Source organism: Oncorhynchus kisutch, linkage group LG23, assembly GCF_002021735.2.
Source record: "Oncorhynchus kisutch isolate 150728-3 linkage group LG23, Okis_V2, whole genome shotgun sequence".
Taxonomy (NCBI): domain Eukaryota; kingdom Metazoa; phylum Chordata; class Actinopteri; order Salmoniformes; family Salmonidae; genus Oncorhynchus; species Oncorhynchus kisutch.
The window spans coordinates 45,716,412-45,743,911 of record NC_034196.2 but is presented as its reverse complement, the minus strand read 5'-3'; the positions used below and the strand labels follow the sequence as shown (position 1 = coordinate 45,743,911).

Genomic DNA, 27,500 nt, shown 5'->3' with positions numbered 1-27,500 from the left:
ACCCTCATCTACCTCATCTACCCCCATCTACCTCTACCTCATCTACCCATCTACCTCATCTACCCCCCATCTACCTCATCTACCTCATCTACCTCATCTACCCCCATCTACCTCATCTACCCCCATCTACCTCACCTACCCCCATCCACCCCATCTACCTCACCTACCCCCATCTACCTCATCTACCTCACCTACCCCCATCTACCCCATCTACTCATCTACCCCCATCTACCTCATCTACCTCACCTACCCTACCATCATCTACCTCATCTACCTCACCTACCCCCATCTACCTCATCTACCTCACCTACCCCATCTACCTCACCTACCCCATCTACCTCACCTACCCCATCTACCTCATCATCTACCCCCCTTGACCCCATCTACTCATCTACTCACCCCATCTACCTCATCTACCTCATCTACCCCATCTACATCATCTACCCCATCTACCTCATCTCTACCCCCAGCTACCCATTGACCCCTCATACCTCATCTACCCCTCTATACCTCATTTACCCCATCTACCCCATTGACCCCCCTCTACCTCATCTGCCCCATCTACCCCATCTACCCATCATCTACCCCCGTCTACCTCATCTACCCCACCTACCTCATCATCTACCCCATCTACCTCATCTACCTCCTCATCTCCTCATCTATCCCTCTACCTCATCTACCTCGTCTACCCCCATCTACCTCATCTATCTCTCATACCACCATCTACCTCACCTACCCCATCTACCTCACCTACCCATCTACCCTCACTACCCCCATCTACCCCCATTGACCTCCATCTAGCTCATCTACACCCTACTACCCACATCTACCTCATCTACTACCCCTCATCCAATCTACCCAATCTACTCCATCTACCTCATCTCCCACCCGTCTTCCTCATCTTCCCTCATATTTCCCAATCTTCTCATCTACCTCACCTGCCCCCATCTAACCCATCTACTCATCTACTCCATCTACATCATCAACTCCATCTGCCTCATCTACCCCCCATCTGCCTCATCGACCCCCATCTTCCTCATCGACCCCTCTTCCTCATCTACCTCACCTGCCCCATCTACCCCATCTACCTCATCTATCCCATCTACTCATCTACCCCCTCTTCCTCATCTACCTCATCTACCCAATCTACCCCCATCTTCCTCATCCACCCCATCTTCCTCATCTACCCCATCTACCCCCATCTTCCTCATCTACCCCCATCTACCTCCTCTACCCCATCTTCCTCATCTACCCTATCTTCCTCATCTACCCCATCTTCCTATCTACTCTAACCTCATCTACCATCTACCTCCTCATCTACTCCATCTAACCTCATCTACCTCATCTATCCATGTACCTCATCTACTCCAATACCTCATCTACTCCATCTACCTCATCTACCCCATCTTCCTCATCTATCCCATCCTCTTCCTCATCTACCTTATCTACCCTCATCCACCTCATCTACTCCATCTACCTCATCTACCCCCATCTTTCTCATCTAACCCCCATCTACCTCATCTACCCCCATCTACCCATCTACTTCTACCTCCATCTACCTCATATTCCATCCCATCTCAGTAGTCTCTGTAGTCAGTACTACAGTATAGTGAGAGTAGTCTCAGTAGTCAGAACTACAGTATAGTGAGAGTAGTCTCAGTAGTCAGGACTACAGTATAGTGAGAGTAGTCTCAGTAGTCAGGACTACAGTACAGTGAGAGTAGTCTCAGTAGTCTCAGTAGTCAGGACTACAGTACAGTGAGAGTAGTCTCAGTAGTCAGGACTATAGTACAGTGAGAGTAGTCTCAGTAGTCAGGACTACAGTACAGTGAGAGTAGTCTCAGTAGTCAGGACTATAGTACAGTGAGAGTAGTCTCAGTAGTCTCAGTAGTCAGCTACAGTACAGTGAGAGTAGTCTCAGTAGTCAGGACTACAGTACAGTGAGAGTAGTCTCAGTAGTCTCAGTAGTCAGGACTACAGTACAGTGAGAGTAGTCTCAGTAGTCAGAACTACAGTATAGTGAGAGTAGTCTCAGTAGTCAGGACTACAGTACAGTGAGAGTAGTCTCAGTAGTCAGGACTATAGTACAGTGAGAGTAGTCTCAGTAGTCTCAGTAGTCAGGACTACAGTACAGTGAGAGTAGTCTCAGTAGTCAGGACTACAGTACAGTGAGAGTAGTCTCAGTAGTCTCAGTAGTCAGGACTACAGTACAGTGAGAGTAGTCTCAGAGTCAGGACTATAGTACAGTGAGAGTAGTCTCAGTAGTCTCAGTAGTCAGGACTACAGTACAGTGAGAGTAGTCTCAGTAGTCAGACTACAGTACAGTGAGAGTAGTCTCAGTAGTCAGGACTACAGTACAGTGAACTCCTGTGTAATGGAAGTCACATTGACAGCATAATGAAAGTTGCTCCCGATGCTGCGAGTACAGATGATCCTATTGTGATAGACTCTAGAATGATAGATGGGAGAAAGATCTCCTCTCTCACACACACACACACAACACACACACCGCGCACCACACACACACACACACACCACCACACACACACCACACACACACAACCACACACAACACACACACACAACCAACACCACACACACACACACACACAACACACACACCAACACAACACACACATACACACACCAACACACCAGACAATTATTTCTCCCCCCAGGTCGGAGACAGTTTAAGAGATAGCGATCTCTCTCTGTGTGGAGTACCNCTCATCTACCCCCATCTACCTCATCTTATCTACCCCAATCTACTCCATCTACCTCATATTCCCATCCATCATCTCAGTAGTCTCTGTAGTCAGTACTACAGTAGTAGAGAGAGTAGTCTCAGTAGTCAGAACTACAGTATAGTGAGAGTAGTCTCAGTAGTCAGGACTACGTATAGTGAGAGTAGTCTCAGTAGTTCAGGACTACAGTACAGTGAGAGTATAGTCTCAGTAGTCTCAGTAGTCAGGACTACAGTACAGTGAGAGTAGTCCTCAGTAGTCAGGACTATAGTACAGTGAGAGTAGTCTCAGAGTCAGGACTACAGTACAGTGAGAGTAGCTCAGTAGTCAGGACTATAGTACAGTGAGAGTAGTCTCAGTAGCTCAGTAGTAAGGGGGACTACAGTACAGTGAGAGTAGTCTCAGTAGTCAGGACTACAGTACAGTGAGAGTAGTCTCAGTAGTCTCAGTAGTCAGGACTACAGTACAGTGAGAGTAGTCTCAGTAGTCAGAACTACAGTATAGTGAGAGTAGTCTCAGTAGTCAGGACTACAGTACAGTGAGAGTAGTCTCAGTAGTCAGGACTATAGTACAGTGAGAGTAGTCTCAGTAGTCTCAGTAGTCAGGACTACAGTACAGTGAGAGTAGTCTCAGTAGTAGGACTACAGTACAGTGAGAGTAGTCTCAGTAGTCTCAGTAGTCAGGACTACAGTACAGTGAGAGTAGTCTCAGTAGTCAGGACTATAGTACAGTGAGAGTAGTCTCAGTAGTCTCAGTAGTCAGGACTACAGTACAGTGAGAGTAGTCTCAGTAGTCAGGACTACAGTACAGTGAGAGTAGTCTCAGGTAGTCAGGACTACAGTACAGTGAACTCCTGTGTAATGGAAGTCACATTGACAGCATAATGAAAGTTGCTCCGGATGCTGCGAGGTACAGATGGATCCTATTGTGATAGACTCTAGAAGTGATAGATGGGAGAAAGATCTCTCTCTCACACACACACACACACACACACGCGCACACACACACACACACACACACACACACACACACACACACACACACACACACACACACACACACACACACACACACACACACACACACACACACACACACACACACACACACACACACACACACACATACACACACACAAAACACACCAGACAATTATTTCTCCCCTCCAGGTCGGAGACAGTTTTAAGAGATAGCGATCTCTCTCTGTGTGGAGTACCCTGGGCGTTTTAACAGCAAAGCACCCCTCCTCCATTCCACTCTCCCTCCTCTCTCCCTCCTCTCTCCCTCCTCTCTCCCTCCTCCCTCCTCTCTCCCTCCTCTCTCCCTCCTCCCTCCTCTCTCCCTCCTCTCTTCCCTCTTCTTGAAGCCCTCAGGGCTCTTTTCAAGGTCAAGGCTCAGTCACTAGTTCTCCAGTATTTTTCATCTGTCTGTCTGTCTGTCTGTCTGTCTGTCTGTCTGTCTGTCTGTCTGTCTGCCTGTCTTCTGTGTCTGTCTGTCTGTCTGTCTGTCTGTCTGTCTGTCTGTCTGTCTGTCTGTCTGTCTGTCTTTGTCTGTCTGTCTGTCTTTGTCTGTCTGTCTGTCTGTCTGTCTGTCTGTCTGTCTGTCTGTCTGTCTGTCTGTCTGTCTGTCTGTCTGTCTGTCTGTCTGTCTGTCTTTCTGTGTCTGTCTGTCTGTCCTGTCTGGCCTGCCTGTCTGCCTGCCTAACTCCATGTTGGGGGTATCTCTCTTACTGTCTTCAGATGTTCCTGTAGGGATGTGTTTAGTATCTCTCTTACTGTCTTCAGATGTTCCTGTAGGGTTGTGTTTAGTATATCTCTTACTGTCTTTCAGATGTTCCTGTAGGGTTGTGTTTAGTCTCTCTCTTACTGTCTTCAGATGTTCCTGTGGGTTGTGTTTAGTCTCTCTCTTACTGTCTTCAGATGTTCCTGTAGGGATGTGTTTAGTCTCTCTCTTACTGTCTTCAGATGTTCCTGTAGGGTTGTGTTTAGTATCTCTCTTAATGTCTTCAGATGTTCCTGTAGGGTTGTGTTTAGTCTCTCTCTTACTGTTTTCAGATGTTCCTGTAGGGTTGTGTTTAGTTTCTCTCTTACTGTCTTCAGATGTTCCTGTGGGTTGTGTTTAGTCTCTCTCTTACTGTCTTCAGATGTTCCTGTAGGGTTGTGTTTAGTCTCTCTCTTACTGTCTTCAGATGTTCCTGTAGGGTTGTGTTTAGTATCTCTCTTACTGTCTTCAGATGTTCCTGTGGGTTGTGTTTAGTATATCTCTTACTGTTTTCAGATGTTCCTGTAGGGTTGTGTTTAGTATCTCTCTTACTGTCTTCAGATGTTCCTGTAGGGTTGTGTTTAGTTTCTCTCTTCAATAAGAACCTCCCCTAATTCTGTTATGAAGTGTTTATAGGAAGTCAGTTGGCCATTCAGAGTACACAACACTACTTTTGTCGCTAATTGATCCTATAATGTCGCTAATTATAATATAATGTCGCTAATTGATCCTATAATGTCGCTAATTGATCCTATAATGTCGCTAATTGATCCTATAAACTGTACTGTAAATTACTTTGGATTAAACAGTTTTACTAGGGGCTAGATGACCTAGAATGTTTTCCTGTTTTAGTCTAAACGGTGGCTGTTGTTTACCTGTTTATATTTGTGTCCCAAAATGGGACGAACCGGGTGTAACCCTGTTGTTTAAGAGTGAGAGAGAGAGATGTCATTATGTTTCCTGTCTCTCCTCCCCTCTACCCAGCTGTTGTCAGTGCCATCCCAGTGCCAACCCTGGAGGGTAGCCAGTACCCTGGCATTCTGTCCTCGCCCACCTGCGGGTACAGCCATGGTACTTTGACCACTCACCCCAAGTTCACCCTGAGACCGATGCCCTTCCCCAGCCTCACCGTGGACCGCAGCTACACAGCAGGTGGAATATAGTACCGTTTACAGTCATTCTGTATGTCAATCTCTCTTCTCTATCTCTTCTCTATCTCTCTCTTCTCTATCTCTCTCTTCTCTATCTCTCTCTTCACTATCTCTCTCTTCTCTATCTCTCTCTTCACTATCTCTTTCTTCTCTATCTCTCTGTTGTACTGGTTTATCTATCAATCTCTCTCTGTTATACTGTTTATCTCTCTTCTCTATCTCTCTCTTCTCTATCTCTCTCTTCACTATCTCTCTCTTCTCTATCTCTCTCTTCACTATCTCTCTCTTCTCTATCTCTCTCTGTTGTACTGTTATCTATCAATCTCTCTTCTCTATCTCTCTCTCTGTTATACTGTTTATCTCTCTTCTCTCTCTCTGTTATACTGTTTATCTCTCTCCTTCTCTGTTATACTGTTTATATCTCTCTCTCTCTCTCTCTGTTATACTGTTTATCTCTCTCTCTCTCTCTCCTCTGTTATACTGTTTATCTCTCTCTCTCTCTCTCTCTGTTATAGCTGTTTATCTCTCTCTCTCTCTCTCTCTGTTATACTGTTTATCTCTCTCTCTCTCTGTTATACTGTTTATCTCTCTCTCTCTCTCTCTCTGTTATTACTGTTTATCCTCTCTCTCTCTCTCTCTCTCTCTGTTTATACTGTTTATCTCCTCTCTCTCTCTCTCTCTCTTGTGTTATACTGTTTATCTCTCTCTCTCTCTCTCTCTGTTATACTGTTTATCTCTCTCTCTCTGCTTCTCTGGTTTATACTGTTTTTATCTCTCTCTCTCTCTCTCTCTGTTATATACTGTTATCTCTCTCTCTCTCTCTCGCTCTCTGTTATACTGTTTATCTCTCTCTCTCTCTCTCTCTCCTCTGTTATACTGTTATCTCCCTCTCTCTCTCTCATCGTTAGTACTGTTTATCTCTCCTCCTCTCTGTTATACTGTTTATCTCTCCTCTCTCTCTCTGTTATATACTGTTTATCATCTCTCTCTCTCTCTCCTGTTTCTCGTTTGTTATACTGTTTATCTCTCTCTCCTCTCTGGTTATACTGTTTATCTCTCTTCTCTCTCTCTCGCCGTTGATACTTGTTTTATCTATCTCTCTCTCTCTGTGTACTGTTTATCTATCAATTCAATCAATTCAATAAAATCTCTCTCTCTTTCTGTGTATAATGTTTAACTATCAATCCTCTCTTCTCTATCTCTCTCTCTGTTATACTGTTTTATCTCTCTCTCTCTGATTATACTGTTTAATCTATATCTCCTCTGTTGTACTGTTTATCTCTCTTCTCTAGTCTCTCTCTCTGTTATACTGTTTATCTCTCTCTCTCTGTTATACTGTTTATCTCTCTCTCTCTGTTATACTGTTTATCTCTCTCTCTCTGTTATACTGTTTATCTCTCTCTCTCTGTTATACTGTTTATCTCTCTTCTCTATCTCTCTCTCTGTTATACTGTTTATCTCTCTCTCTCTGTTATACTGTTTATCTCTCTCTCTGTTATACTGTTTATCCTTCTCCTCTCTCTCTCTGTTATACTGTTTATCTCTCTCTCCTCTCTGTTATACTGTTTATCTATATCTCTCTGTTATACTGTTTATCTCTCTTCTCTATCTCTGTTGTACAGTTTATCTATATCTCTCTCTCTTTCTGTTATACTGTTTATCTCTTCTTCTCTATCTTGTTATACTGTTTATCTCTCTCTCTCAATCAATTCAAGGGGCTTATTGGCATGGGAAACATGTGTTAACATTGCCAAATGCAAGTGAGGTAGATAATATACATATATCTATCTCTCTCTCTCTGTTATAGTCTTTATCTTTCTTTTATCTATCTCAATTCAATTCAAGGGCTTTATTGGGCATGGGAAACATGTGTTTACATTGCCAAAGCAAGTGAGGTAGATAATATACAAAGTGAAATAAACAATAAAAATTAACAGTAAACATTACAATGTGTCTCCATACGGTCATACATTGGGCAGGAGGTTAGAGAAGGTGCAGATCAGTTTCCACCTAATTTTGTGGGCAGTGAGGCCAATAGCCTGTCTTCTCTAGAGAGCCATGTCTGCCTACGGCGGCCTTCTGCTATACTGTTTATTTCTATCTATCTCTCCCTCGCTCTCTCTCTCGCTCTCTCGCCTCTATCTTCTCTCTCTCTTCACTCTCCTCTCTCTCTCTCCTCTCTCTTCTCTCTCTCTCCCTCTCTCTCTCTCTCTCATCTCTCTCTCTCCTTCTCCTCATCTCTCATCTCTCTCTCTCTTACTTGTCCCAAAAGGACGTCTGCCACCTCTTAATCTCCCTCCCTCCCCCCTCCCTCCCTCCCTCCCTCCCTCCCCTCCCTCCCTCCCTCCCTCCCTCCCTCCCTCCCTCCCTCCCCTCCCTGTCAATCCAATCCCTCCTCCTCGCCCTTTCTCTTTCTTTCTCTCTTCTTGCCTCTGGTCTCAATTTCTCTATCAGACATTTACTTCTCATTAGCACTGTCTTTTTCTGTCTCACTCCCATGCTTGCTCTTATGTGTTAGGGCCATTAAGGCCATCCTTTTCCAGGCAAGTAAATTACACTGAGGATAAGATGTATTAGCTATTTACACCCTATATAACCCTATGGGCCCGGTTTAAAATGCAGTTCACTATTTGCCCATTTTGGTCATATTTTGGTTTCTTGAACGTTAAGCTTTGGGACTGACTGAGGATTGGTATTGAGCACTGATAAAACCTTCTGTCATCATTTTGACGTCTCCAGATTGACTTCAGGTGCAGTTTAACGTTAGCTAAGATTGAGGCGAGACCACCAGAATTTAGCTAGCAAACGTTAGCATTGCTAGCTATTCTTTTGACGAACGTTAGCATTGCTAGCTATTCTTTTGACGAACTTTAGCATTGCCAGCTATTCTTTTGACGAACGTTAGCATTGCTAGCTATTCTTTTGACGAACTTTAGCATTGCTAGCTATTCTTTTGACGAACTTTGCTGCTGATGACAACATTACCATCTGTCTAAAGTAAGAATTTGATGACATGATCATGATGATGACAAAGTTGCTTCCTACTAAATATTTGCCAACTTTGTCAATCTCATCATGCTTCCAAGGACACTATAGTGTAATTTAGACTAAAACAGTTGTTAGCCTCCGTCCAGAATGACTGTGGCCCTGCGGGTGGATGACTGCTTGAGAACATTGGGATGACTCAACCGAGTGACGGAGGTGCAGCCTATGAATTAAAGAATAAGGTACCATTCAGGACACAAGCCCAAGTGGCCGAGTGGTTAGAGCGTTGGACTAGTAACCGGAAGGTTGCGAGTTCAATCCCCCGAGCTGACAAGGTACAAATCTGTCGTTCTGCCCCTGAACAGGCAGTTAACCCACTGTTCCTAGACCGTCATTGAAAATAAGAATTTGTTCTTAACTGACTTGCCTGGTTAAATAAAGGTTAAATAAAGGTTAAATAAAGGTTAAAATATATATATATATTTGTAATTTAAGACGAGGGGCATACTTCAGGCTGGGCCAAAACGGGGGAATTAGGTTTGTTTCAGTGTCGGGGAAATCACTTTGGCTGGATGGGGAGAGGAGAGGAGAGGAGAGGAGAGGAGAGGAGAGGAGAGGAATTAGGTTTGTTTCAGTGTCGGGGAAATCACTTTGGCTGGATGGGGAGAGGAGAGGAGAGGAGAGGAGAGGAGAGGAGAGGAGAGGAATTAGGTTTGTTTCAGTGTCGGGGAAATCACTTTGGCTGGATGGGGAGAGGAGAGGAGAGGAGAGGAGAGGAGAGGAGAGGAGAGGAGAGGAGAGGAGAGGAGAGGAGAGGGAGAGGAGAGGAGGAGAGGAGAGGAGAGAGCATAGATGTCAAGACAGTAAAATAAGTTTCTAAACTCAACTAAACTCAACTCAACTTTACTGGTTAAATAAAAAGACCAGTGTTAAATGGCCCCTGGCCAAGACGCTTGACGTTTTTACCAACAAGTACTTTAGATCTAGTTTCATATGGACCCCTAGTTCTATAGCACAGTAGAGATAGAATGCACCCCTAGTTCTATAGCAGAGTAGAGATATAATGGACCCCTAGCTCTATAGCAGAGTAGAGATAGAATGGACCCCTAGCTCTATAGCAGAGTAGAGATAGAATGGACCCCTAGTTCTATAGCACAGTAGAGATAGAATGGACCCCTAGTTCTATAGCAGAGTAGAGATATAATGGACCCCTAGCTCTATAGCAGAGTAGAGATAGAATGGACCCCTAGCTCTATAGCACAGTAGAGATAGAATGGACCCCTAGCTCTATAGCACAGTAGAGATAGAATGGACCCCTAGTTCTATAGCAGAGTAGAGATAGAATGCACCCCTAGTTCTATAGCAGAGTAGAGATAGAATGGACCCCTAGTTCTATAGCACAGTAGAGATAGAATGCACCCCTAGTTCTATAGCAGAGTAGAGATATAATGGACCCCTAGCTCTATAGCAGAGTAGAGATAGAATGGACCCCTAGCTCTATAGCACAGTAGAGATAGAATGGACCCCTAGCTCTATAGCAGAGTAAAGATAGAATGGACCCCTAGTTCTATAGCACAGTAGAGATAGAATGGACCCCTAGTTCTATAGCAGAGTAGAGATATAATGGACCCCTAGTTCTATAGCAGAGTAGAGATAGAATGGACCCCTAGCTCTATAGCAGAGTAAAGATAGAATGGACCCCTAGCTCTATAGCAGAGTAAAGATAGAATGGACCTCTAGCTCTATAGCAGAGTAGAGATAGAATGGACCCCTAGCTCTATAGCACAGTAAAGATAGAATGGACCTCTAGCTCTATAGCAGAGTAAAGATAGGATGGACCCCTAGCTCTATAGCAGAGTAGAAATAGAATGGACCCCTAGCTCTATAGCACAGTAGAGAACGAATGGACCCCTAGCTCTATAGCACAGTAGAGATAGAATGGACCCCTAGCTCTATAGCAGAGTAAAGATAGAATGGACCCCTAGCTCTATAGCAGAGTAGAGATAGAATGGACCCCTAGCTCTATAGCACAGTAGAGATAGAATGGACCCCTAGCTCTATAGCACAGTAAAGATAGAATGGACCCCTAGCTCTATAGCAGAGTAAAGATAGAATGGACCCCTAGCTCTATAGCACAGTAAAGATAGGATGGACCCCTAGCTCTATAGCAGAGTAGAGATAGAATGGACCCCTAGCTCTATAGCAGAGTAGAGATAGAATGGACCCCTAGCTCTATAGCAGAGTAAAGATAGAATGGACCCCTAGCTCTATAGCACAGTAGAGATAGAATGGCTCGGCTACCGATCTTAAGCTGCCAATGTCAACCAGACATTAGCGTCATGCCAACCAGACATTAGTGTCATGCCAACCAGACATTAGTGTCATGCCAACCAGACATTATCATCATGCCAACAAGACATTAGTGCCATGCCAACAAGACATTAGTGTCATTCCAACAAGACATTAGTGCCATGCCAACAAGACATTAGTGTCATGCCAACAAGACATTAGTGCCATGCCAACAAGACATTAGTGCCATGCCAACTAGACATTAGTGCCATGCCAACAAGACATTAGTGCCATGCCAACAAGACATTAGTGTCATGCCAACAAGACATTAGTGCCATGCCAACAAGACATTAGTGCCATGCCAACTAGACATTAGTGCCATGCCAACAAGACATTAGTGCCATGCCAACAAGACATTAGTGTCATGCCAACAAGACATTAGTGTCATGCCAACAAGACATTAGTGCCATGCCAACAAGACATTAGCGTCATGCCAACAAGACATTACAAGACCCCCCCCACACACACACACATTACTGATCAATTAATGAATATATTAGAATTGGTAGGTTTTGTTATCTGTTACCTATGTATTTATATGCACCTGTTTATCTGTATTGTAGTCTATCACCTGTTTATCTGTATTGTAGTCTATCACCTGTTTATCTGTATTGTTGTCTATCACCTGTTTATCTGTATTGTTGTCTATCACCTGTTTATCTGTATTGTTGTCTATCACCTGTTTATCTGTATTGTTGTCTATCTGTATTGTTGTCTATCACCTGTTTATCTGTATTGTTGTCTATCACCTGTTTATCTGTATTGTTGTCTATCACCTGTTTATCTGTATTGTTGTCTATCTGTATTGTTGTCTATCACCTGTTTATCTGTATTGTTGTCTATCACCTGTGTTTATCTGTATTGTTGTCTATCACCTGTTTATCTGTATTGTTGTCTATCTGTATTGTTGTCTATCACCTGTGTTTATCTGTATTTGTTGTCTATCACCTGTTTATCTATCACCTGTTTATCTGTATTGTTGTCTATCACCTGTTTATCTGTATTGTGTCTTCACCTGTTTATCTGTATTGTTTCTATCTGTATTGTTGTCTATCACTGTTTATCTGTATTGTTTGTCTATCACCTGTTTATCTGTATTGTTGTCTATCTGTATTGTTGTCTATCACCTGTTTATCTGTATTGTTGTCTATCACCTGTTTATCTGTATTGTTGTCTATCACCTGTTTATCTGTATTGTTGTCTATCACCTGTTTATCTGTATTGTTGTCTATCACCTGTTATCTGTATTGTAGTCTATCACCAGTTTATCTGTATTGTTGTCTATCACCTGTTTATCTGTATTGTTGTCTATCACCAGTTTATCTGTATTGTTGTCTATCTGTATTGTTGTCTATCACCTGTGTTTATCTGTATGGTTGTCTATCACCTGTTTATCTGTATTGTTGTCTATCTGTATTGTTGTCTATCACCTGTTTATCTGTATTGTTGTCTATCACCCTGTCCTATCTGTATTGTTGTCTATCACCTGTTTATCTGTATTGTTGTCTATCACCTGTTTATCTGTATTGTTGTCTATCTGTATTGTTGTATATCACCTGTTTATCTGTATTGTTGTCTATCACCTGTTTATCTGTATTGTTGTCTATCTGTATTGTTGTCTATCACCTGTTTATCTGTATTGTAGTCTATCACCTGTTTATCTGTATTGTTGTCTATCACCTGTTTATCTGTATTGTTGTCTATCACCTGTCTATCTGTATTGTTGTCTATCACCTGTTTATCTGTATTGTTGTCTATCACCTGTTTATCTGTATTGTTGTCTATCTGTATTGTTGTCTATCACCTGTTTATCTGTATTGTTGTCTATCACCTGTTTATCTGTATTGTTGTCTATCACCTGTCTATCTGTATTGTAGTCTATCACCTGTTTATCTGTATTGTTGTCTATCTGTATTGTTGTCTATCACCTGTTTATCTGTATTGTTGTCTATCTGTATTGTAGTCTATCACCTGTTTATCTGTATTGTTGTCTATCTGTATTGTTGTCTATCACCTGTGTTTATCTGTATTGTTGTCTATCACCTGTTTATCTGTATTGTTGTCTATCACCTGTGTTTATCTGTATTGTTGTCTATCACCTGTTTATCTGTATTGTTGTCTATCACCTGTTTATCTGTATTGTTGTCTATCACCTGTTTATCTGTATTGTTGTCTATCTGTATTGTTGTCTATAACCTGTGTTTATCTGTATGGTTGTCTATCACCTGTTTATCTGTAGTGTTGTCTATCTGTATTGTTGTCTATCACCTGTTTATCTGTATTGTTGTCTATGACCTGTGTTTATCTGTATTGTTGTCTATCACCTGTTTATCTGTATTGTTGTCTATCACCTGTCTATCTGTATTGTTGTCTATCACCTGTTTATCTGTATTGTTGTCTATCACCTGTTTATCTGTATTGTTGTCTAGCTGTATTGTTGTCTATCACCTGTGTTTATCTGTATGGTTGTCTATCACCTGTTTATCTGTATTGTTGTCTATCTGTATTGTTGCCTATCACCTGTTTATCTGTATTGTAGTCTATCACCTGTTTATCTGTATTGTAGTCTATCACCTGTTTATCTGTATTGTTGTCTATCACCTGTTTATCTGTATTGTTGTCTATCTGTATTGTTGTCTATCTGTATTGTTGTCTATCACCTGTTTATCTGTATTGTTGTCTATCTGTATTGTTGTCTATCTGTATTGTTGTCTATCACCTGTTTATCTGTATTGTTGTCTATCTGTATTGTAGTCTATCTGTATTGTTGTCTATCACCTGTCTATCTGTATTGTTGTCTATCACCTGTCTATCTGTATTGTAGTCTATCACCTGTCTATCTGTATTGTTGTCTATCACCTGTCTATCTGTATTGTTGTCTATCACCTGTCTATCTGTATTGTTGTCTATCACCTGTTTATCTGTATTGTTGTCTATCACCTGTCTATCTGTATTGTTGTCTATCACCTGTTTATCTGTATTGTTGTCTATCACCTGTTTATCTGTATTGTTGTCTATCTGTATTGTTGTCTATCACCTGTGTTTATCTGTATGGTTGTCTATCACCTGTTTATCTGTATTGTTGTCTATCTGTATTGTTGTCTATCACCTGTGTTTATCTGTATGGTTGTCTATCACCTGTTTATCTGTATTGTAGTCTATCACCTGTTTATCTGTATTGTTGTCTATCACCAGTTTATCTGTATTGTTGTCTATCTGTATGGTTGTCTATCTGTATTGTTGTCTATCTGTATTGTTGTCTATCACCTGTTTATCTGTATTGTTGTCTATCTGTATTGTTGTCTATCTGTATTGTTGTCTATCACCTGTTTATCTGTATTGTTGTCTATCTGTATTGTAGTCTATCTGTATTGTTGTCTATCACCTGTTTATCTGTATTGTTGTCTATCACCTGTCTATCTGTATTGTTTATATTTTCTTAGACAACAATACAGATTAGAACTATGACTTTTGAATGCTAATAAAGAAATCCAAACAGCGTAGATTAGTGTTTTGTAAACCCCCCACTCGAGCTAGTTATCATTCTCTACTAGTCATGTAAACATAATATATTCTCATTTATACAGCAAACACATGATTGGCTCTTATGGCATGTTTATAACATGTGTATCCAGACATGCTAGACAGGGTGTATATCGAACTCTCATCCCTAATGCACGGGAATGTGATTTCAGCTTTCATCCTTTTATGTTACATGTTGAAGTATATTTCATGTACGGCATCAGAGTGTTGAAAGACGGCTAAGATAAGAGATACATATTAGGTTAGGTTACTAGGAGTAGGGCCCCCTAGGGCCCCCTAGGTCTCTCAGCATGAGGTTACTAGGAGTAGGGCCCCCTAGGGCCCCCTAGGTCTCTCAGCATGAGGTTACTAGGAGTAGGGCTCCCTGGGTCTCTCAACATGAGGTTACTAGGAGTAGGGCCCCCTAGGTCTCTCAGCATGAGGTTACTAGGAGTAGGGCTCCCTGGGTCTCTCAGCATGAGGTTACTAGGAGTAGGGCCCCCTAGGTCTCTCAACATGAGGTTACTAGGAGTAGGGCCCCCTAGGGCCCCCTAGGTCTCTCAGCATGAGGTTACTAGGAGTAGGGCCCCCGGGGTCTCTCAGCATGAGGTTACTAGGAGTAGGGCCCCCTAGGTCCCCCTAGGTCTCTCAGCATGAGGTTACTAGGAGTAGGGCTCCCTAGGTCTCTCAGCATGAGGTTACTAGGAGTAGGGCCCCCGGGGTCTCAACATTACTAGGAGTAGGGCTCCCTAGGTCTCTCAACATGAGGTTACTAGGAGTAGGGCCCCCTAGGTCTCTCAACATGAGGTTACTAGGTGTAGGGCTCCCTGGGTCTCTCAGCATGAGGTTAGTAGGAGTAGGGCCCCCTAGGTCTCTCAGCATGAGGTTACTAGGAGTAGGGCCCCCTAGGTCTCTCAACATGAGGTTACTAGGAGTAGGGCTCCCTGGGTCTCAGCATGAGGTTACTAGGAGTAGGGCTCCCTGGGTCTCTCAACATGAGGTTACTAGGAGTAGGGCCCCCTAGGTCTCTCAACATGAGGTTACTAGGAGTAGGGCTCCCTGGGTCTCTCAGCATGAGGTTACTAGGAGTAGGGCTCACTGGATCTCTCAGCATGAGGTTACTAGGAGTAGGGCTCACTGGGTCTCTCAGCATGAGGTTACTAGGAGTAGGGCTCACTGGATCTCTCAGCATGAGGTTACTAGGAGTAGGGCTCACTGGGTCTCTCAACATGAGGTTACTAGGAGTAGGGCCCCCTAGGTCTCTCAACATGAGGTTACTAGGAGTAGGGCTCCCTGGGTCTCAACATGAGGTTACTAGGAGTAGGGCTCCCTGGGTCTCTCAGCATGAGATTACTAGGAGTAGGGCCCCCTAGGTCTCTCAACATGAGGTTACTAGGAGTAGGGTTCCCTAGGTCTCTCAGCATGAGGTTACTAGGAGTAGGGCCCCCTAGGTCTCTCAACATGAGGTTACTAGGAGTAGGGCCCCCTAGGTCTCTCAACATGAGGTTACTAGGAGTAGGGCCCCCTAGGTCTCTCAACATGAGTTTACTAGGAGTAGGGTTCCCTAGGTCTCTCAGCATGAGGTTACTAGGAGTAGGGCCCACTAGGTCTCTCAACATGAGTTTACTAGGAGTAGGGTTCCCTAGGTCTCTCAGCATGAGGTTACTAGGAGTAGGGCCCCCTAGGTCTCTCAACATGAGGTTACTAGGAGTAGGGCCCCCTAGGTCTCTCAACATGAGTTTACTAGGAGTACGGCTCCCTGGGTCTCAGCATGAGGTTACTGTCCAGATACTAGAGAGTACACACAGACAAGTTTACTTCTATTTTGATATTTTTTTGTTTAGTTTATATAGCTACAAGATATAGATCATAGACAACTATAATATAATAACTAGCTAACTAATTAACTAACAGGTGGAACTAACTAATTAACTAACTAATTATCTAACTAGCTAACTAATTAACTAACTAGCTAACTTATTAACTAACTAGCTAACTTATTAACTAACTAGCTAACCTATTAACTAACAGGTGGATCTAACTAGCTAACCTATTAACTAACAGGTGGATCTAACTAGCTAACCTATAACTAATTAACTAAATAACAAAATAACAAAATATCTAAATAACGAAATAACGAAATAACTAACTAATAACTAATTAACTAGCTAACCAAATAACTAACTAGTTAACTTATTAACTAACTAGCTAACTTATTAACAGGTGGAACAAACTAATCTGTTTCTCTGTCTCTCTCTGTGCAGCGATATCGACAGAGGGCAGCTCCACGCTGGGGGTACAGCAGACCTTGATCAGCAGCAGTAGCAGTAAGCCAGGTGTAGGAGGTAAAGGGGACCTTTCTCTCCCTGGCACAGAGGAGGTCGGAGGTATCTCGACCCGTACCATCCCCACCGCCTGCGTCAGGCCCACGCACCCCCTACGAAGCTTTGCCAACCCCCTTCTGCCTCCACCCATGGGCACCATCGACCCCAAGGTCTACACACCCATGATGCCACATTCAAGTGAGTCCAATGTAAGGGACTGGGTTTGACGCTAGTGCTGGGTGATACAATAACGTGACATGTGGACCTTCATATGCACATCTATGGCCAATATAACCAAGAATATAAAACAGATGTTTTAAGGCAGATTAAGGCTGATTTCTGAACAATGGACCTTTTTTATCTAATTGTCTCATATTTACACATTACAGAAAGGGGGATATCTAGTCAGTTGTAAAGGAAAGGGGGATATCTAGTCAGTTGTAAAGGAAAGGGGGATATCTAGTCAGTTGGAAAGGGAGATATCTAGTCAGTTGGAAAGGGAAAGGGGGATATCTAGTCAGTTGGAAAGGGAAAGGGGGATATCTAGTCAGTTGTAAAGGAAAGGGAGATATCTAGTCAGTTGGAAAGGGAAAGGGGGATATCTAGTCAGTTGGAAAGGGAAAGGGGGATATCTAGTCAGTTGGAAAGGGAAAGGGGGATATCTAGTCAGTTGTAAAGGAAAGGGGGATATCTAGTCAGTTGTAGAGGGAAAGGGGGATATCTAGTCAGTTGTAAAGGGAAAGGGGATATCTAGTCAGTTGTAGAGGGAAAGGGGGATATCTAGTCAGTTGTAGAGGGAAAGGGGGATATCTAGTCAGTTGTAAAGGGAAAGGGGGATATCTAGTCAGTTGTAAAGGGAAAGGGGGATATCTAGTCAGTTGTAAAGGAAAGGGGGATATCTAGTCAGTTGTAGAGGGAAAGGGGGATATCTAGTCAGTTGTAAAGGGAAAGGGGGATATCTAGTCAGTTGGAAAGGGAAAGGGGGATTTTTTTTATTTTTTATTTCACCTTTATTTAACCAGGTAGGCTAGTTGAGAACACCTTTATTTAACCAGGTAGGCTAGTTGAGAACACCTTTATTTAACCAGGTAGGCTAGTTGAGAACACCTTTATTTAACCAGGTAGGCTAGTTGAGAACACCTTTATTTAACCAGGTAGGCTAGTTGAGAACACCTTTATTTAACCAGGTAGGCTAGTTGAGAACAAGTTCTCATTTGCAACTGCGACCTGGCCAAGATAAAGCATAGCAGTGTGAGCATACAACAAAGAGTTACACATGGAGTAAACAAATTAACAAGTCAATAACACAGTAGAAAACAAAGGGGGAGTCTATATACAATGTGTGCAAAAGGCATGAGGAGGTAGGCAAATAATTACAATTTTGCAGATTAACACTGGAGTGATAAATGATCAGATGGTCATGTACAGGTAGAGATATTGGTGTGCAGAAGAGCAGAAAAGTAAATAAATAAAAACAGTATGGGGATGAGGTAGGTGAAGAAGGGTGGGCTATTTACCAATAGACTATGTACAGCTGCAGCGATCGGTTAGCTGCTCAGATAGCTGATGTTTGAAGTTGGTGAGGGAGATAAAAGTCTCCAACTTCAGCGATTTTTGCAATTCGTTCCAGTCACAGGCAGCAGAGTACTGGAACGAAAGGCGGCCAAATGAGGTGTTGGCTTTAGGGATGATCAGTGAGATACACCTGCTGGAGCGCGTGCTACGGATGGGTGTTGCCATCGTGACCAGTGAGCTGAGATAAGGCGGAGCTTTACCTAGCATAGACTTGTAGATGACCTGGAGCCAGTGGGTCTGGCGACGAATATGTAGCGAGGGCCAGCCGACTAGAGCATACAAGTCGCAGTGGTGGGTGGTATAAGGTGCTTTAGTGACAAAACGGATGGCACTGTGATAGACTGCATCCAGTTTGGTGAGTAGAGTGTTGGAAGCCATTTTGTAGATGACATCGCCGAAGTCGAGGATCGGTAGGATAGTCAGTTTTACTAGGGTAAGCTTGGCGGCGTGAGTGAAGGAGGCTTTGTTGCGGAATAGAAAGCCGACTCTTGATTTGATTTTCGATTGGAGATGTTTGATATGAGTCTGGAAGGAGAGTTTGCAGTCTAGCCAGACACCTAGGTACTTATAGACGTCCACATATTCTAGGTCGGAACCATCCAGGGTGGTGATGCTAGTCGGGCATGCAGGTGCAGGCAGCGACCGGTTGAAAAGCATGCATTTGGTTTTACTAGCGTTTAAGAGCAGTTGGAGGCCACGGAAGGAGTGTTGTATGGCATTGAAGCTTGTTTGGAGGTTAGATAGCACAGTGTCCAAAGAGTCAGTTGGAAAGGGAAAGGGGGATATCTAGTCAGTTGTAAAGGGAAAGGGGGATATCTAGTCAGTTGGAAAGGGAAAGGGGGATATCTAGTCAGTTGTAAACGGGGATATCTAGGCAGTTGGAAAGGGGGATATCTAGTCAGTTGTACAGGGAAAGGGGAATACCTAGTCAGTTGGAAAGGGGGATACCTAGTCCATTGGAAAGGGGGATATCTAGTCAGTTGTATAGGGAAAGGGGGATATATAGTCAGTTGTACAGGGAAAGGGGGATATCTAGTCAGTTGTACAGGGAAAGGGGGATACCTTGTCAGTTGTTCAACCGAATGCCTTCAACTGAAATGTGTCTTCTGCATTTAACCCAACCCATCTAAATCCGAGTGGTGCGGGGGGGGGGGGGGGGAGCTGCCTTAATCAACACCCACGTCTTCGGTGCCCCGGGGAACAGTGGGTTAACTGCCTTGCTCAGGACGACATCTTTTTATCTTGTCAGCTCAGGGATTCTATCCAGCAACACTTTCGGTTACTGGCCCAATGCTCTAACCAGTAGGCTACCTGCCGCCCCTCCTCCAGGAAGTAGGTTGTGCTACAGCAGGAAGTAGGTTGTGCTACAGCAGGAAGTATGTTGTGCTACAGCAGGAAGTATGTTGTGCTACAGCAGGAAGTAGGTCGTGCTACAGCAGGAAGTTGGTTGTGCTACAGCAGGAAGTCGGTTGTGCTACAGCAGGAAGTCGGTCGTGCTACAGCAGGAAGTCGGTCGTGCTACAGCAGGAAGTAGGTCGTGCTACAGCAGGAAGTAGGTCGTGCTACAGCAGGAAGTAGATCGTGCTACAGCAGGAAGTAGGTCGTGCTACAGCAGGAAGTAGGTTGTGATACAGGAGCTCCATTGTCTGGCTCCACTACTACTCTACAGAACCAGATATCTTCATTATCATCGATGATGTGTTAGCCATCAAGCCAGTCTGTTAATGCTTGAGCTTATTAGATCTCCGTTATTAAATGGGCGAAAGTGATTTGGCCCGTAGCGAAGGTAAACGTCAGTTATGTGATTAGAAAGGCAAGGGAGAAAGATGGTCTATCCCTGCCTGAAGGGAGGAATACACACACACACACACGAATAGCCTTTCCCTCTCTCTATCTCACTTTCCCTCTCTTTCTTTCGCTCTCTCTCTCTCTCCCCTCTCACGCAGGCAGGAATAGCCTCTCTCTGATGATAGAACTAAGCTCATGATTCATTTATAATTTATATTTTTCAAGATTCACTGGGTACATATCATTAATGTATAAGTCCAAAAATATATGTAAGCAACTAAGGCTTCTATCTGTAAATCACTCTGATAAAGAGCATCTACCTCGATTACGTGTCTGAGAATGAAGGTGATGAACTGTATGTGAGAGAACTTCCTCCTGGGCGAAGGACATTAGCTTTAGCCCATTGAGCCTCTGTAAAAGACTGAACTGGAGAGCGTTTCTCCGGCGTCTTCCACTGTGTTCACTTGGCTCTTAGCTCGCGGAAATCAATAAAATATCGTCTTTGAAGGAATTCTCCCAGTCAGACTGGAGAGGTGGTTTTAAAGGATGTTTAGCCCAGCAGTAGTATCAGTTAGGGATTGTCCAGTAGACTGGATGTGTCCCAAATGGAACTCTTTTCCCTTTAAAATGTGTCCCAAATGGAACTCTTTTCCCTTTAAAGTGCACTACTTTTGACCAGAGCCCATAGACTATTACTGTGTTAGCCCATAAAAGTAGTGCATTATATTATAGAGAGGGTGCCATTTGGGAAGCAGTCCTGAAGGACGTTTTCCCTTACAAAAGCCTGTCTATTTCACCTCCCTTCCCTGGCGAACGGCTCCAGGCTGATTCAGGTGTAGTCAGGCAACAGCAGGAGCCCAGTCTCTCTTCTACAGAGAGGAAAACATCAGACATGCAGGTCTTTGAGGGAGCAAGCTATTGGTAGAGATTGATATTTATTGATTTCACAAAGTGGTGTGCTGTGAAACAAAGCGGTTTAAATGACTTTGGTCCACGGAAATGCTTTACAGTACTGGAAAAAGCCCTCCAGATATTTAGCCGTTCTGATGCTGACAATAGACCATGGGTATATACAGTACACTTCAGTGCTTACAGTAGGTTACACATTGTGATAGTACTGTGTTTACAGTAGGTTACACATAGTTATAGTACTGTGTTTACAGTAGGTTACACATTGCGATAGTACTGTGTTTACAGTAGGTTACACATTGCGATAGTACTGTGTTTACAGTAGGTTACACATTGTGATACTGGTGTGTTTACAGTAGCTTACACATTGCGATAGTACTGTGTTTACAGTAGGTTATACATAGTTATAGTACTGTGTTTACAGTAGGTTACACATTTTGGACCGTTTGAAGCTTTTGGTAAGAACACTGAGTGGAGAGTAGGGACAGTTAGAACACTGATTGAGTGGAGAGTAGAGACAGTTAGAATACTGAGTGGAGAGTAGTGACATTTAGAATACTGAGAGGAGAGTAGTGACATTTAGAACACTGAGAGGAGAGTAGTGACAGTTAGAATACTGAGTGGAGAGTAGTGACAGTTAGAATACTGAGTGGAGAGTAGTGACAGTTAGAACACTGAGTGGAGAGTAGTGACATTTAGAATACTGAGTGGAGAGTAGTGACAGTTAGAATACTGAGTGGAGAGTAGTGACAGTTAGAATACTGAGTGGAGAGTAGTGACAGTCAGAACAGTGAGTGGAGAGTAGTGACAGTTAGAATACTGAGTGGAGAGTAGTGACAGTTAGAATACTGAGTGGAGAGTAGTGACAGTTAGAACACTGAGTGGAGAGTAGTGACAGTTAGAACACTGAGTGGAGAGTAGTGACATTTAGAATACTGAGTGGAGAGTAGGGACAGTTAGAACACTGAGTGGAGAGTAGAGACAGTCAGAACACTGAGTGGAGAGTAGGGACAGTCAGAACACTGAGTGGAGAGTAGAGACCGTCAGAACACTGAGTGGAGAGTAGGGACAGTTAGAACACTGAGTGGAGAGTAGAGACAGTCTGAACACTGAGTGGAGAGTAATAACAGTTAGAACACTGAGTGGAGAGTAGAGACAGTCTGAACACTGAGTGGAGAGTAGTGACAGTTAGAATACTGAGTGGAGAGTAGTGACAGTCAGAACAGTGAGTGGAGAGTAGTGACAGTTAGAACACTGAGTGGAGAGTAGTGACAGTTAGAACACTGAGTGGAGAGTAGTGACAGTTAGAACACTGAGTGGAGAGTAGTGACAGAACACTGAGTGGAGAGTAGTGACAGAACACTGAGTGGAGAGTAGTGACAGAACACTGAGTGGAGAGTAGTGACAGTTAGAACACTGAGTGGAGAGTAGTGACAGTTAGAACACTGAGTGGAGAGTAGTGACAGTTAGAACACTGAGTGGAGAGTAGGGACAGAACACTGAGTGGAGAGTAGTGACAGTTAGAACACTGAGTGGAGAGTAGGGACAGTTAGAACACTGAGTGGAGAGTAGTGACAGTTAGAACACTGAGTGGAGAGTAGTGACAGAACACTGAGTGGAGAGTAGTGACAGAACACTGAGTGGAGAGTAGTGACAGAACACTGAGTGGAGAGTAGGGACAGTTAGAACACTGAGTGGAGAGTAGAGACAGTCAGAACACTGAGTGGAGAGTAGTGACAGTTAGAACACTGAGTGGAGTGTAGGGACAGTTAGAACACTGAGTGGAGAGTAGTGACAGAACACTGAGTGGAGAGTAGAGACAGTCAGAACACTGAGTGGAGAGTAGTGACAGTTAGAACACTGAGTGGAGTGTAGGGACAGTTAGAACACTGAGTGGAGAGTAGTGACAGAACACTGAGTGGAGAGTAGTGACAGTCAGAACACTGAGTGGAGAGTAGTGACAGAACACTGAGTGGAGAGTAGAGACCGTCAGAACACTGAGTGGAGAGTAGTGACAGAACACTGAGTGGAGAGTAATAACAGTCAGAACACTGAGTGGAGAGTAATAACAGTCAGAACACTGAGTGGAGAGTAGGGACAGTTAGAACACTGAGTGGAGAGTAGGGACAGTTAGAACACTGAGTGGAGAGTAGTGACAGTTAGAACACTGAGTGGAGAGTATTGACAGTTAGAACACTGAGTAGAGAGTAGGGACAGTTAGAACACTGAGTGGAGAGTAGTGACAGTTAGAACACTGAGTGGAGAGTAGAGACAGTTAGAACACTGAGTGGAGAGTAGTGACAGTTAGAACACTGAGTGGAGAGTAGTGACAGTTAGAACACTGAGTGGAGAGTAGAGACAGTTAGAACACTGAGTGGAGAGTAGGGACAGTTAGAACACTGAGTGGAGAGTAGAGACAGTTAGAACACTGAGTGGAGAGTAGAGACAGTTAGAACACTGAGTGGAGAGTAGGGACAGTTAGAACACTGAGTGGAGAGTAGAGACAGTTAGAACACTGAGTGGAGAGTAGGGACAGTTAGAACACTGAGTGGAGAGTAGAGACAGTTAGAACACTGAGTGGAGAGTAGAGACAGTTAGAACACTGAGTGGAGAGTAGAGACAGTTAGAACACTGAGTGGAGAGTAGAGACAGTTAGAACACTGAGTGGAGCGTAGAGACAATTAGAACACTGAGTGGAGAGTAGGGACAGTTAGAACACTGAGTGGAGAGTAGTGACAGTTAGAACACTGAGTGGAGAGTATTGACAGTTAGAACACTGAGTGGAGAGTAGTGACAGTTAGAACACTGAGTGGAGAGTAATAACAGTCAGAACACTGAGTGGAGAGTAATAACAGTCAGAACACTGAGTGGAGAGTAATAACAGTCAGAACACTGAGTGGAGAGTAGAGACAGTCAGAACACTGAGTGGAGAGTAGTGACAGTTAGAACACTGAGTGGAGAGTAGTGACAGTTAGAAGACTGAGTGGAGAGTCATGACAGTTAGCCTGGTACTTCTGCTAATGGAATACTGAGTTGTGGATTCTAACATGTTAACCTGCTAACATCAATACGTTATTGAGGTTTTGATTGAACATTCAACATTGGAGGTGATGTAACGTCTTCCATGAGATCACAGGAATTAACACCATAACTATACTATTGTTTTCTCTTGTTCACTCAAGTGACACATTAGCCTAAAAAGTATTATGTGGGGAGACAGCAGCCATAGATTTGGGTTGTGTTACATTAGCTATGGTTCAGCATTAGTATCATTGAGTGCAAATTGTTTTTTGTGGAAAAGCAATGATATATCGTTAACCGTATCTGAACAGCTGCAATGTGTTTCCAAGTCAACGTCAATAACAATAACACAGTCTACATTTTGATCCAATGGTCGCCTCGGAAGGAATGAGTAAGGAATACATTCAATCTACCTGTTAGGTGGCCTGGATTTAGATGAAATAATTTAACCTTTATTTAACCAGGCAAGTCAGTTAAGAACAAATTATTATTTTCAATGACGGCCTAGGAACAGTGGGTTAAACTGCCTTGTTCAGGGGCGGAACGATAGATTTTGTACCTTGTCAGCTCGGGGGTTTGAACTTGCAACCTTCCGGTTACTAGTCCAACGCTCTAACCACTAGGCTACCCTGCTGCCCCTAATACTGTAGGAACAGTCGGACTGATTGAAGTGGAGGAGGGGCTGTAGGAACAGTCGGACTGATTGAAGTGGAGGAGGGGCTGTAGGAACAGTCGGACTGATTGAAGTGGAGGAGGGGCTGTAGGAACAGTCAGACTGATTGAAGTGGAGGAGGGGCTGTAGGAACAGTCGGACTGATTGAAGTGGAGGAGGGGCTGTAGGAACAGTCGGACTGATTGAAGTGGAGGAGGGGCTGTAGGAACAGTCGGACAGATTGAAGTGGATGAGGGGCTGTAGGAACAGTCGGACTGATTGAAGTGGAGGAGGGGCTGTAGGAACAGTCAGACTGATTGAAGTGGAGGAGGGGCTGTAGGAACAGTCGGACTGATTGAAGTGGAGGAGGGGCTGTGGGAACAGCCGGACTGATTGAAGTGGAGGAGGGGCTGTAGGAACAGTCGGACTGATTGAAGTGGAGGAGGGGCTGTAGGAACAGTCGGACTGATTGAAGTGGAGGAGGGGCTGTAGGAACAGTCGGACTGATTGAAGTGGAGGAGGGGCTGTAGGAACAGTCGGACTGATTGAAGTGGAGGAGGGGCTGTAGGAACAGTCGGACAGATTGAAGTGGATGAGGGGCTGTAGGAACAGTCGGACTGATTGAAGTGGAGGAGGGGCTGTAGGAACAGTCAGACTGATTGAAGTGGAGGAGGGGCTGTAGGAACAGTCGGACTGATTGAAGTGGAGGAGGGGCTGTAGGAACAGTCGGACTGATTGAAGTGGAGGAGGGGCTGTAGGAACAGTCGGACTGATTGAAGTGGAGGAGGGGCTGTAGGAACAGTCGGACTGATTGAAGTGGAGGAGGGGCTGTAGGAACAGTCGGACTGATTGAAGTGGAGGAGGGGCTGTAGGAACAGTCGGACTGATTGAAGTGGAGGAGGGGCTGTAGGAACAGTCGGACTGATTGAAGTAGGCTAGGCTAATAAGTCCTAATCATGTTTGGAGTGCACTGAGCGCACTGGGTACCTTGATGTTACTCTGTGTGAAAGCTAGTTTACAGGTCATTAGCGACCACTAGCTCGCAGGCCAGTAGTCGTTTTGTGTTTAAGATGAACTTCCGATAAAGTGGTTTTACATTATTATTTTTTTAAGGTTGACTATAATTGACTGCAGGACTGTAATCACTTATCAGTGGTGAGCCAATCATGTCTCTCCAGTCCAGTCATGGTCCTTCCTCCTTCACCAATCAGCTAACCGCATCACTGAGCTCTGTAGGTATGTGATTCTCTATTCTTTTGTGTTATTTTCATTCCCCGCATTTCTCGCTATGACGTCATCATGCCTATCCGGCCTGTGTCTTTCACAGTGGCTCTCGAGGGGAGGGTTGATGCTATTATTGAGTCTGGAGCCTGAGTTTCCCCACCTACCTTAACCTCCCACTGTTGTTAGTGTGCCTAGCAGGTGCTGCTGTAATTTACAGAGTTAAATTATGCAGATAATACCCAGCCCAGGTAGCTCATTTAGATGGCCAGGCGATTAATCCTGGAGACGGAGAGATGCAGAACCCCCACGCTGCTCTGTGCTGTCAGCGCTGTCCGTCAAGCACAGACTGCTCCCTCCCTCCCTCCCTCCCTCCCTCCCTCCCTCCCTCCCTCCCTCCCTCCCTCCCTCCCTCCCTCCCTCCCTCCCTCCCTCCCTCCCCCCCTCCCTCCCTCATGTCTTTCTCCCCTCCCTCCCTCCCTCCCTCCCTCCTCTATCCCTCCCTCCCTCCCTCCCTCCCTCCCTCCCTCCCTCATGTCTTTCTCCCCTCCCTCCCTCCCTCCCTCCCTCCTCTATCCCTTTCTCCCTCCCTTTCTCCCTCCCTTTCTCCCTCCCTTTCTCCCTCCCTTTCTCCCTCCCTTTCTCCCTCCCTCCCTCCCTCCCTCCCTCCCTCCCTCCCTCCCTCCCTCCCTCCCTCCCTCCCTCCCTCCCTCCCTCCCTCCCTCCCTCCCTCCCTCCCTCCCTCCCTCCCTCCCTCATGTCTTTCTCCCCTCACTCCCTCCTCTATCCCTTTCTCCCCTCCCTCCCTCCCTCCCTCCCTCGTTCGCTTGCCTGCTTATAGCCACAATCCTTGCAGCAGCAAAACTCTCTGCTCCCTGCTTCCATTCATCCCACCCTCTATCACTCCCTTCCTCACTCCATACTTCCTTACTCTTCCTCATTAGCTTGCCTAACAATACACAAACTTGTTAGAACACCACCACTCCCTGCCTCCCTCCCTCTCTCCCTCCCACCACCCTCTCTCATCCCTTATTTTACCTCTCGTTCACCTGCCTGCCTACCTACAATCCTTACAGCAGCAAAATTCGTTGCCTCAATATCTAAGAACAAAAGCCTTTTACAAAACCACCTGCATATATAGATCCTTGGTTAGTTGTTGTGTAACCATTTCTGTACAGTAACCTCATGGTCCTCAGACTGATACATAAACGTGACGGAGTGTTTGTGTGTTTTCAGGTGCCTGCCTCCCCAAGGCTTGCAGTCCTTTTTGGGGCGGCAGGTATCCTAGTGGTTAGAGTGTAGAGGCGACAGGTATCCTAGTGGTTAGAGGGGGGAGGCAGGTATCCTAGTGGTTAGAGTGTTGGGCCAGTAACCGAAAGGTTGCTGGATCGAATACCTGAGCTGACAAGGTAGAAATCTGTCGTTCTGCCCCTGAACAAGGCAGTTAACCCACTGTTCCCCTGTAGGCTGTCATTTGTTCTTAACTGACTTGCCTGGT

General features: G+C 44.4%; 1 protein-coding gene across 1 annotated transcript in view; it reads left to right on the top strand.

The window, feature by feature from the left end:
* LOC109881724 (netrin receptor DCC-like) overlaps nt 1-27,500 on the top strand; it is a 351,830-nt gene that overhangs the window by 308,733 nt on the left and 15,597 nt on the right. The window contains 2 exon segments of the mRNA XM_031802667.1: nt 5,490-5,657; nt 16,777-17,034. Coding sequence (XP_031658527.1) covers nt 5,490-5,657; nt 16,777-17,034 — 426 coding nt within the window.